The 13,105-nt window shown below is 39.9% G+C and overlaps 1 protein-coding gene across 2 annotated transcripts in view; it reads right to left on the bottom strand.

Annotated features, from left to right (window-relative positions):
- Positions 1-215: 215 nt before the first annotated feature.
- Positions 216-13,105, bottom strand: part of nedd4l (NEDD4 like E3 ubiquitin protein ligase) — a gene marked incomplete at its 5' end in the record, with an annotated part of 28,532 nt that continues 15,642 nt past the window's right edge. For both annotated transcript variants that reach the window (XM_079234670.1, XM_079234671.1), the window contains 16 exons: positions 216-2,124; positions 2,667-2,739; positions 2,844-2,940; positions 3,662-3,769; positions 3,902-3,961; positions 4,155-4,215; positions 4,321-4,394; positions 4,519-4,614; positions 4,961-5,031; positions 5,160-5,281; positions 6,311-6,540; positions 7,207-7,272; positions 7,595-7,653; positions 8,285-8,339; positions 9,986-10,063; positions 10,826-11,023. In XM_079234670.1, the coding sequence (XP_079090796.1) occupies positions 2,022-2,124; positions 2,667-2,739; positions 2,844-2,940; positions 3,662-3,769; positions 3,902-3,961; positions 4,155-4,215; positions 4,321-4,394; positions 4,519-4,614; positions 4,961-5,031; positions 5,160-5,281; positions 6,311-6,540; positions 7,207-7,272; positions 7,595-7,653; positions 8,285-8,339; positions 9,986-10,063; positions 10,826-11,023 (1,551 nt within the window). In that variant the 3' untranslated portion in view covers positions 216-2,021. The remainder of the gene's footprint in view (positions 2,125-2,666; positions 2,740-2,843; positions 2,941-3,661; positions 3,770-3,901; positions 3,962-4,154; positions 4,216-4,320; positions 4,395-4,518; positions 4,615-4,960; positions 5,032-5,159; positions 5,282-6,310; positions 6,541-7,206; positions 7,273-7,594; positions 7,654-8,284; positions 8,340-9,985; positions 10,064-10,825; positions 11,024-13,105) is intronic.

Here is a 13,105-nt window from a genome sequence, read left to right as displayed (position 1 = left end):
GGGTATGAATACTTTTGCAAGCCACTGTGTGTGTGTGTGTGTGTGTGTGTGTGTGTGTGTGTGTGTGTGTGTGTATATGTATATATATATATATATATATATATATATATATATATATATATATATATATATATACACACACACACACACACACACACACACACACACACACAGAAAGTCTAGCCATATTAACTCAAACAACACACAGAGTAGTTTCATTTTTATTTGACGGAAGTTAAATGAACCACAGAGTTGCAGAGAGTGGTGGAATCTTTAACAAAAGTGATATTTCCTGTCATTCATTAAAAAAAGGACACATATTTACTGAGTGAGTTTGAGTGGGGGATCACAGCAGGGAGGAAAGGGGGAGAGAAAGGGGACAAAAGAAGAGAGAAAACAGAGAAGACTAAAAAGGGAGTGACGTCTCTGCTTCACTTCTGTCAACTTTATCTACCTTAGCAGCAGCAGCCCAGATTTACAGACTATTTATATTGCACCAGGCAAGTGCTCTGAATGGAAACAAAGAATCACATTCAAGTTAATGACAAAAGACATACAATAGGCGACATGACCTCAGAGTGATCTATAAAGTGCCCTTTAGGTTCAATGGTGTTAGAAAAAGGAGAGTGAAACAAAAACATAAAAAAAAGAAAAAGAACATTTTTTTCTTTGTAAGAAACGTGCTGCTTTATATTCAGTGGCAATCACAGCTTTTCTCTCGAACACCCGCGCACACACACAGCTTCATTTTAGTGTTGTTGATCAGTAATACTTGTTAAATTCATACATATATTTATATATAATGAAAGAACTTAAAATGTGCCCACCCTGCCCCTCCCCCCCAGAACAATTTACAGCATTATAAACAGCAACAGGCATGAGAATATTAATATAATCATGACGCAAACGTCTCAGAGAAATACCCCAATGTTTCAGTTCACCCTTCTTGACCTCGAGACCGATTATACGTCCAAATTACGACGATGTAGTCAAAGCAAACACAAGGTACGGTTTCATGCTGCTTTCATAGCACTACAATATAAAACATTTTATTCAACACATTTGCTATCACCATAACAAATGATATGGATTAATTAATTCCCAGACTAGCCTGAGTTACACTTCACACATCATGTCATATAGCATTGTCAAAATAGTAAACAACATTGTTCATCAGTACAAATACGTTGAGTATTTTCCTGCAAGAATTATACCAAATGATTTAAAAAAAACAAATAAACAAATCTCTTTCATGACAAAAACGATAAAAAAAAAAAAAAAATCATGGTTGGGGATCATTTTATCCCCCATTCTTGAATCCTATCCAGTGGCTAATAAACAGAAAACATTGTTCTACAAAAAGGCTGCAGCGGCGATTTCTGATAAAACAACATATAGACAAGGCTCTATGGAGGGGTGTGGCCGATTTCCTGAAATGTGATTGGCTAGCATTCCTAAGGTAATCTGGTGTTGGTCTAAGGATTTGAGAGAGTTGTGATCATAGTGCCATTGCAGTTTCTTAGAGAAATAGTGCATGTAAGAGCCAAATTAAGGCCATGCTAAGTCCCCTCCATTGAAGGGTGCTTGAATACTGTGCTATAGTGTACATAAAAGGAGCTATTGAAATGCATTAGTGTTTTCCAGCACTGCAGATTTTCACAGGATGAGGGTAGAGGGGAAAGAAACGGCAGATCAGGGGCCAGCTCATTCATCGCTCATGCCTGTGGATAATAGATTTCAGCATTCAACAGTGCGACTCTCCCGTTCTTTCCCCAGCACCTTTAAGGAATGACCTAACCTCTGAAAAGATGTAAAGACGTAGGTGCATCGGCTCGACAAATCGCTGTACAGTCTCAAGCCACCGGTGCTGTGGAATGGGCTCACAGTCAGGCATTACAGTACAACATGCTTGCACAGAACTGCTACAGCAGCTGGTTTGATATCCCTGTGGCTTTTTGTTTTATTTTGTTTTTGTTTTATATGGTTGGTTGGTTGGTTGGATGCAGTCAGATGCTGCCGTCTTAGTCGACCCCCTCGAAGCCCTGCGCGTTCTCCACAGCCATGAGGAGTTTCTCTCTCAGGTCCTCAAATGTATCATAAGTGGGCAGATCCAAGCGGTTGAAACTGGGGAGAAAGAAGTTTGACGAATTACAAAAACTCAACATGGTACTAGGCTGCAAAACGCTAAAATAAAATGTACAAGTTGCTAACATGCCGGCTGCATAGCTTCATGGACAGCAATGTCGGTCAAGACTTTGTTCTAGACTAGAATATCTCAACCACCACTTAATTGGCACAACATTTGGTAAAAGCATTCCTAGTTCTTAATGACCTACATGATCCCCTGACTGCTCCTATAGCAGTGGCTCGCTATAGTTCACCATACTTATTGTAAAGCTAAACGAAATGTAATCTATTAAATACATTTCCAATTTATCCAATACTTTGTTCATGACCGAACACCTGTTTTTATTGCCAACTGGCAAATGACTTAACTAAGATGGTTAACATGGTAAACTTTAATCATAGCACCAGCATGTTGGCGTTGGCACTGTGAGCATGCTGCATTAGCATTAAGCTCAACACACTGCCTGAAAGCCTGTACACTTGTTTGTGTGTTTGTGTTTGTGTGTGTGTATGTGTGTGTGTGTGTGGTAGTAACATACCATGTGTGAGCTCTTGGCAGCTTCTCTGGTGTTCCCCACTGCTCTATTGTGAACAGCTGAGGTCCATTAGAACCTGGCACAAAACAAAGAAAACGATAATTGACACACAGTTGAGATACAGTATAGAAAGTATAGGAAACAAAAGGAAACCCGAGGTTCTCTGGCGAGGTAACGTACCATAAAGCTCAGCAAAACCGTTCATGGGCACTCGTGATGTTCCCGTAACAAACTGGAGGAGTCGGATCCTCTTTTCAGCATCCATCAACAGGACGACCTGACGACAGATAAAACATAACAAATAGTTCATTTATCGATACATTTATAAAATATCATCAAATATCATCATCAAACTTTTCTCATTTCCACAACTACAGCACACAAAAAGATGATGAAATCTTTCAAAGCAGCAAAGCTTTTGTTGACAGTTGTGTGTGCGTGTCTGTGTGTGCCTCTGTGTGTGTAAAACATTAAATCAAAGAGAATAAAAAAATAAAAACAGCAGATTCAAACAGAAGCTGTTTGAGCCAGTTCACTTAATCAAATGACATGACACTGTTGTCTGTGTGCATAAGCACGCATAAGCACACACACACACACACACACACACACACACACACACACACACACACACACACACACACACACACACACACACACACACACACACACACACACACACACACACACACAGTGTGTGTGTGCTGTTTGCTGTCTGAGTGTGTTTGCTGCATGTGTTAAAGCTCAAGTCAAGACAGATGATAACCATGAACCATGTCAGGTACTACTTTAGGCTCTTTCATCAGTGCAAACAAGCATGTTCTTCCAAACAGACTTTGATCTTCAAAAGTGAGGCCAGCAAACCAGTCACAGGCACAGGGAAGGATGACTGGACCAAACTTTTATTATGAAATATCCAGTTTCCATCACGAATATGTGGCAAAGTTTAGCTGATGGTTAACGCAACACGTCTTTGTATGGGTGCATCACAGGCGTACCTTCCAGAACCACTGTATAACAGGATGGTTGGGACAGTAGCCGTTCTTGTAAACCGTGTGTTGCCTCCAGTCATTGACGTCGACGTCACCGAGACCACACATGAGCAGCTACGCAGAGACACGGGAGAAAGAAAGTATTAACAACCATTGTCACCTTTTGTTGATTTAAAAAGTGTCATTATGTACACAGGTGTGATAATCGGAGGAGAAAACTGGTTGAATAATAAATCCAAACTGTACCTCCAGTTCGTTTTCGTCAAAGATCTTGATCAGATCTATGATAATGAGCTCAGTGAAGCCCTGGAAATGAAACAAAGTGGAAGTTCAATTCGAGCAACATAACTTCACACTATAATAGCAATGTTATCAAGTTTAGAAAGCACAATCTTTAAGGAATGGGTATAGGTTTAGATACAGAAGGCTCAGGCACACCAACCCAATGCCTGTGGTCACACTGCCCCCATGTGGGGACTATATTAGTGCACATAAATACCTCCAAAAAGGCGTTCATCTGCTTCTGGACTCGATTGACAAACCTCCACTGGATGACCAGGCTGACAGAGGGAAGATAATTGATATTAAGATTCATGTTGGATAAAGTAGCAAATATTGGACAAGCATTGCTAAAAGCTAAAAAAAAATATTTGTCATGTTCTTACTCGATGTATTCCTTTTTGTTCTCGTTGGTGACCACCATGTCTGAGCCGCTGGGCTTCAGGTCAACCTGGTACGTCTGAGAAACAAACAACAAACAGGATCAAATGAGGCTGGTACAGTCCAGAAACCAAACTAGATTACTTTACTGCAATTCAAAATGTTATTTTTTTTAACAGATAAGTGATTTTGAGCGTGCGCACCTGTCCAAAGTTGTCCTCGTCAATACAGAACCTGAGGTCCAGCTCAGTGGGATCATTCTCCAAGATCCACTTCAGAGAGTTGTAGTATTCACTGTCCTGCAGGGAAGCAACGCAGGGCAGATACGAATTTACACACAGAATATTAAATCCTTCTTTGGGCTTTTATTTGGGAGAAAGCACAATTTAATTCTTGGTTTTGTCAAAATTGCTTTAATGAAAAACCCTATTAAATCAAACAATCAACCATGTGATCGATCTTGTTAAGTACTCAATTAGTAAAAAAAACATTGCTGATTGCTAATATTACAATTAAAAGCAAATTAAAAGCATAATCCCAAAATACATATTTCAATATATTTTCAAAAGTAATATGTAGTGGCCCAGAATAGCAGCTTTTTTAAGTAATGAATCAGTAAATAATCTCTTAGCAAGGAGATCTTACCACAGACTCCATGTCTTTGAGAGAGATCTGTTTTCCCAGCATCATCTTGTAAAAGGGTCGGATGAAAAACCCTACAGCAAGAAAGCAGAAAACAACACTGTGCTGTAACTTAAAAAAAGAAGCATTTAAACATCAATACAAAAGATGTAGTCAATACATTTCTAATATTTAAGACAGGATACGACATCAAACTGCTTACCATCCAGAAGCTTTCCATGAAACACAGCCATTCCCGCCACACGCCCGATGAACTTGAAATAGGAGAGGTGGTCCTCGTTGCACAGACCAGAGTTGGGATTGATTTGGAGAGTGTAGTTGTCTCTGCACAAAGGAAGAAAGTCATTTCCAGGTTAAAAAGGTTACACCGAAACACCATGCTGTTATTTCGTAAAGCTTGGAGTAGTCAGTAGCACCCATTGGCTTTATTTCTGGCTTTATGCCAGCTAACTAGACACTCACATGGACTCTGCTGATCCTCCTGCAAAGTCTGTTCTTCTATATTGTTGATCCTTTACGTTTTTTTATAGCAGATTATGTAAAACATGTCTTGCTTTTCCAATAAACCCCTGCATGATTCACACAGACGCTGTTATGGAGCATCGTACATCTCATTTAGAAAAACTCATTCAAATATTACATTATATTCTTTTTGTGTGACCTCGGTCAACATTGTGTTTATATGCACGCAGGAGAAAACACAACGGGAGACCGAGAACTTTAAGGTGGCTGCTAATCATCGGCTTTCCCTATAATTGCAGCTGCTCTCTGATGTTAAAACGAAAAAAGTGCTGTGATGAATAATCACAATGTGGTTTAATTTCAAAAGTTCAAAGTTTTAATCACCCGCTTATTATTTTTTTTAATCAAGTAAACTTCATTAAAAGGACGGTTCAGTTTGAAATGTCCTTTCATTTTCAACAGCTTGATTTGTAATGTTTACCTTTAGTTACCTTTGCCCTACATGGCAAAAATCTGAGATAATCAACATAGTGATCATTTATTGATAACGGTTCCAAGAAATGGAACAAAGCAAACGTTACTTGTATTATCTTAACGTTGCTGTATGTGAGAAACATTTGATCCAGGATGGCTTTTTGAATGAGAGGAAAAGTTAAAGGAAACTTTCACGAGTCTCACAGGGAAACAATACGACAGCTCTGCCCCTTAATCCATCCACGTTGTGGAAAAAGCTCACGAAATATGAGTGGAGAACGATTTTCCAAGGCTGCAAACATATAATAGCGTTCCTTTACTCCGTCAGCTTTGCGCAACACTGTCCTGTGTCATATCCTGTCTATACCTCTTTCCTCTAAATCTAAAGCTAGCACACACAAACAAGCAGAGACTTACGTTGCAGAGTATTCGAACAGGCCGTAGTAAGGGTTGAACATCTCCTTTGATAAGAGGAAGAACCACTCTCTGGCCACGCCGCCGTAGTCCAGTCCTTTCTCTGACTCGAACTCGATCCACAGCCGTGCCTTCAGAACATCTGGCCTCTTCAGGGACATGATCCGGCGGTACGACTCCTCAAAGATGTTGTTCCTGTGTAACTTCATCTCAAACCGGTTGGGGATGTCAGCCTGGAATAGTTTACAAAGAACTCTTTAATGATGAAAGCAAATAAAAACAATATTATATATATATAAGTGGAAGTGGTGATCCTTTAAACTACCGACTCAAGAGTTTGAATACAATATTGGTATATATCATTTACATTTTCTACATGAGATTGATTGCTGAATTTCTTTTCAAAATGCCAAAAAAAGTCTGGGGGGTTGATTATTTTCTGGAAACTTATATCTTCTCATTCCTCTTTAAACACAAAAGTGTGCATATTAAACTCTGCTTTCTGACCTTAAACATCCTCTCGCACCAGACTGAATGCTGTGTCAAAGCTGAAGTCAAAGCACTCTATAATCATTACAATTCACCCAAGATTACAAATAAATATTTCGGGAGAAAAAACAGGCAGTAGTTATAAATGATGCACTCCACCTACGTGTTAATCACGGAGAAATGTGAAATGATTACAATGAATATCTAGCATGCGGTGAACATGCCAAACTCAGTCCCACAGTGTCACAACAGTGTGAAGCAAGTTGAAGTATGTAAATCAGACAGAATCAAAATAGAAGCCAATTAGACTGCCTTTATGTGCAGGGAGAAGTCAGAAGGTTTTAGCTTTGTCGTGAGAAACAAACCCAGGAACCAAAGAGAGGTCTCTATTTCTAAAAGTCGCTTCTTACCGGTTTCTTCAACTTCTTCCTAAAGTAGTCGTATTTCTGCTTGAACTCTCTGGAGTAGGGAACAGCCTGCACAGACAAAAAAAGCAACAGAACTGATCAATATCCTTAATAACCATTTGGCTTGTGATGTGAATGTGTAAATAGGCTTCTATTTTTTTGTGTGACTTGTGGAGGGGAGTTGGCAACACGAGAAAGCGATATCTGAAGTCGTTCACAGAGTGACACGGAGGTGTCGGCGTGTTCAGTGACAACCGCAGCAGCGCCAAGGTGATTTATCTTCACTGAACAAAGACGCCGAGGCTGATGATAGAGTGCGATAGATGGAACCGCAATGTTAAAGTGGAAGAGACGCTCTGAGGGGGCGGAGCAGAGAGAGGAAACTACTCACAGGTCCTGTGATAGCCGGACTCTGCAGACGAGGATCCTCCCACTGCGTGTTCTTTGTATCTGGATGGAAAATAATTGATTCATTATTTCAATTATTCAGCAAAAAAAAAACTGAAACATTTTCAAATGTGAGAGCTTACTGCTTTTCAATGTTTTATATCACTGGAACGTATCTCGACTGTTTGTCGGGCAAAACAAGTTATTTGAAGGGATCACATTTGAATTTGGAATGTCAAATTAATACTTTTCACAATTTTGCCACAGACTAAACAATTAATCCATGAAATAATCAACAGATTTAAACACTCATGCCACTTAACATACACTTACATTAACGTTATCTGTTTGTCTGAGCACTTTATCTTCATCTTATAATTGATTTAAATATCATTGCACTGTTGCTGTCGTTGGCTGTTGATTGTTGTTTGTCTCGTCTAATGTATGCACCTTCCGCCTAACAAAATTCCTCGTTTGTGTAAACATTCCTGGCAATAAACGGTTTCTGATTCTGAACAGATTAAGCAGTAATGAAAACTATGTTTATGACCAATCATCTTTCAGATGCTTTATTCCTCACACCAAAGAATCTGCTGCTGCACTGCAACCACTACACACTGTAAAACGGGTTAATAAAGGGAAAGGCCGATACAGAGTGGAAAAGACAAAAAGTGGAAAGATGGAGTCGACTTACTGTGGTCAATGTAGAAGGTGCGTCCGTCTGAGTGAACTCTTTCTTCCCATCCAGGCTACAAAGAAAGGAAGAAAGAAGAAAAGTGAGAACAAGGACACAGTCACCATGAGACTGCAATATCAAAACAGGCCATGCTCAAATAGTAATTGAAATCCATCAACTATGTGTTTCCTTTTAATTTATGTTTGATTGAACTTGACTGACCATCAAACACCGACTGCAAGTTCAATCACACACCACAAAGGAATAGAGAGGATTTTTTCCGCGCCAATTTGAGTCAAGGCCAGAGACAGGGATACGACCACAACATGAAGGTTAATCACCACCAGTAGATAAAACCAGTACACCACCACTGACACGGTGACTGCTTCGTACAGTGTCACAGGCGCCCCACACACACACACACACACACACACACACACACACACACACACACACACGATTGAGAGTAAAGGGGTGGGGAAAGGGACCGAGTCTGACAACGTGTCAAACAAGGTGAACCTACAGTGTGCGAGTCTCTACGTATGCTGCTATTGCGTGAGTGGAGAGACCAGATTGAAATGCAGCATACAGACCGTTACTTCCTCTAACATACATGTGTAGCTGCTTTTGTTTCTCTCCCTCCCTCTGCCCCTTTATTCAACCCGGTTCTCCTCCTCCAGTACTTCTTGTTCATTCTCCTTCCTTCTCTAACAGATGCCCGGAGCCTCGATCCACTTTCCCGACTCGTCTATCTGTGCCTCAGACACTGATACAGGTGCAGGGGTGGGGGGGGGGGGGGGGGGGGGGGGGGGGGGGGGGCACACAGCGAGAGGAAGTGGGGTAAAAATGCTGATGAAAAGGAAGGGAGAGGGACAGTCCATCCATGCAGAGAGAGAAAGAGAAAAGATAGAGCGAGAGAGAGAGAGAGAGAGAAAAGAAGAACAAAAGGAAGATATAAAATAAAATTAAAAAAAGCGCAAGGCTGTCTGCAGGCATTTGACCAGACTGGACCGGACCAGACAGGTAGGTAGGCAGGCAGAGGGAGGCAGGCACCAACCAACCTCCTCTGGTAGGTTCTGCCAAACAGACATGGCCAGGTGTAGAAGAAGTAGCATACATTAGATCCACCAGAACGGAGAGAAAAGAGAAAGAGAAAGAAGGAGAGAGAACACACACACATGCACACATCACACAAGCCTGTGAGATGTACAAACCTATGAAGCTTTGATTATTCAACATCTATCTATTCTAAGGTAACGTTAGGTCCACTTGTTGTTGTTTTTTGTCTTTATCAAACAGAAAGTAGCGCAGGTCGCAGTCCTTTCTCTCGTAATTATGGATTCTCACTCAGCCCCAGACTCCACTTTCTCATCTTCGCTAGTTACACTCTCCCACTGACACCCTCATTTCTAACAGGACTAAAAAGGGAAATGTCTGTTACATTCTGATCACAAGACCATGTCTCATCCTTTTCTGCAAAAGCTACTTCAGTTACATAGCTCGGAAAATAAATGAATACCTTTTCCTCATTCAAAGTTATCTTAGAGAACTAGTTACACAGTTACGGTAATCTGATACTGATCTAGAACACATAATAAGTATATTGGTAATGATGAGTTAATGAGTGAGTGAACAAAGCTCAAGCAATTATTGGGATTTGTGAGGATGTTGTGGGCCAGAGGTTAAATATGCAGTTGGTGTGATTGTGACTGTACTTACAGGAAGAGGACCAAGTTCCCCGGGCTCAATTGAGGTCTTATTCCTCATATGGACCGGGTATTTCAACCTGGGATCCTCCTGGTTGTCCGAAGAGAGAGGAAAAGATGCAAATACAAATGAGTTATTCCCAAAAAAAATAATACAACACAACAATTTAGTCTTAGGAGCTGAATCCTACAGTAATAAGGACTGAAGTAAAGTGGTATGTCCCACCACTAGATGTCACTACAAGATCTTGGAAGATAAATACTAACCACTGCCCTAGATTCATAAGATCTTTTTTGCCTATTTAATAACTAGAGCTGTCAAATAATGTTCATAAAAACAAACTCTCATAATTAAATGCAATAAACACTTATCAATTGCATAGCCTCATGTGCTTTGTACATGTTATTTTAAGGTCCCAACAGGTTTTAATGGAAAGAACTACGTAAATTGGTACTAATTGTAAAGAAAATAGAGACAAAAAGGTGGAAGAAAGTTTTTTCAGTTTAGTGGATTTTTCACACAGATGGAATGGAGAGGAATTTCCTTGAAATTTAAACCCATGTAAATACTAATTTATTATAAATCATGTGTTGTTGGAATCTTCAGATATGCTGCCTGCATTGGAGGCTTGTCGGCTGACCTTGTGCTTGAGTTCATGCCAGCAGTTCACTGGAACTGTAAATTGTCTCCTTCATTCCCTATAATTATCGCCAAACAACATGATCCATTCCCTGGAAACTTGGTAAGAAATTACAGCCCCGTAAAATAAAGCTTTACCCTTCAGTCATATTTAAAAATTATATTTTCAAGCCTAATTCGACTACAGCCTGTTACCGCAGTGTTTTAGCTCACCCAGGTGGTGACTTTGCTGTTGTGGTCGATGAAGAAAGGCCGTCCATTGGGGGCTATCCTCATCTCCCAGCCCGGGGGCAGGAAGCTCTGCTGTGTCTTGGGTGTCGACTTGGGGGAGCTGTAGGGCGACGGCTGGGGCGTCTGCGGGTTGGATAACGTGTCCTTCACAGCCCTCCGCACCTGGATGTTGTTAGCACCCTGGAACCAAAGTGGAATAATTAAATTAAGCGTAATAGTATCACATTCGTTGGACTAAAAAAGAAAGGAAAGTAAAATAATGAATGACTGACTGACAGCATGAAACAAAACACCACTGATCCTTTGAAAAACAACGGACAACAAAAAGGATGGAAACCAGTCTGCCTTCGTGTTCTGTTAGAAAACTGAATGGGGATTAAAAAGAAAAACAATAACCATCGTCACCACAATATATCATATCGGAGAAAGTCGGGGGTTATTTTTAAAATTAACATGTATAGAGGTTTGGAGCACATCAGCACCCATGCTGCGTACGCCATTGGCCTGTCAAGGCGTCAGTCTAGATGTCAAATCACAATTCTACAGATCTCAGCTTTTTCTGAATCCCCGGCTATTGCTTTGCTTCTGAGGCTTCATGTTACAGTGACAGCATTTTTGTAGATTTTCACACCTTTAAAATAAAGTTAAAAAAGTACGGAAAAACTGCTGATCATTTACAGTTAAATTACCAAAGCTCTTTATGAATCTCATTCTGGTAAAAGATAGAGACTGTGGTCACATGAAACCTACAAACTACTGAAGCAACTTTAAACCAACTTAAAGTTGCTCAGGCTAATGAGTGTTGCCACATCACATTATTCTTTTAACAGTAATTATTATCGCCTGATCTGATTTTTAAACAGAGAAACGTCTACGTTAATTAATCCTCAGACCTCCAACCTCCTAAAAGTTGTAATTACAACTTTCTACATCGACTGTTTCACTTTCTTTTATCTCTACGATGCCTTGTTGAAGCACAGATGTGCGCAGACGTACAACTTAATTAAACCTTCTTCAGTTCTGTTCCCTTGGCAGTAGCACAGAGTCAAACCATTAAATGCAGGTCAAAGCAAGACTGTCTGTTTGTGTGGTGTATTTATAGCTACTTTAAAGTGTAACTTAAAACTTAATTAGCATAGTTGACAAATGTGCAATAAAGTCATGAAACCAAAACTTTCACAAGTTTTCTAAACGTGAGCATGCTTTTGAGCTGCAATTGCATGTTCGACCACAAAACATTCCCAACGGAAACATAGACCAAAACACAGAGTTATGATGAGAGCATGAAATCTGATACATCCAACCAAATGCAACAAAAAACATGAGTTTTATATAAAAACGTTATTTATATAAATGGCACAGCCTAAAAAAAAAATAGGGCTCGACAGTTATTATCTGTCGAGTCATCTGGCTAACACACCCATTCTGTCTAATCATTAAACAATAAGTCAGAAGCTCAGCCAGGACATGATAACATAACGCTGCACTTGGCCAGGACAGAGCGCAGGACTCTGTGTTTACATTTATGATGCTTGGTGTTCAAACATCGTCAAAGTTGATGGACAATGTTTCCCATTGTGCCCGGGGAAATTGTTTTGTTGCAGCTGTTTACGTTTCTCCTGATGCAAATAAAAAAAAAAAATGCAAAATGTTGTTTTCTTTGTTTAGCAAATAAACCACAACTGCATTTTGTTGTGCAACCCTGTGTTCCATAATGACAATACATTCTCTTTGAATCCATTACTGGTCATTCAAGTTAACAATGTTCCAATCTACAAACAATGCAAATATTGAATCCGCCCACATTGTACAGCAGCTGCTTCACAGTAAAAGCCCTCCACTGATGTCGGCTTGCTCCATTGCTTACTTCCATTGATTAAAGTTGGTGTGAACACATAATTGTACATTTTATGCACATTTTTGTTTATGAATCACTGCAGACACTGCAGCGCCAACAAAGCACAGCAAAATGAAAGTTTGGAAGAATTTTGGAAATTCATATCTCAATAGATTTTAAAATGCAAAACAGTTTGTTGTTGTAATATAATTGGCCTCTGGATTTAGTCATATTTAGTTTCTATTAACTATAGCATTGATTTGAATATCTCCAGGTTTGCTTTAGCAAATTCCAACAATTATTTGGGACCTGGGATCAATTCAAATGATGTATTCATCCAGCAGTAACTGAATCTACCATCTTGGACCACAGTTAAAAAACACACGGTGCTGCAGAATGAAATGCTGACTCGGTCAAGAGAACTT

The sequence above is a fragment of the Taurulus bubalis genome, assembly GCF_910589615.1.
Source record: "Taurulus bubalis genome assembly, chromosome: 19".
Classification (NCBI taxonomy): domain Eukaryota; kingdom Metazoa; phylum Chordata; class Actinopteri; order Perciformes; family Cottidae; genus Taurulus; species Taurulus bubalis.
The sequence above is the reverse complement of the archived record's forward strand: the minus strand, read 5'-3'. Positions and strand labels throughout refer to the sequence as shown.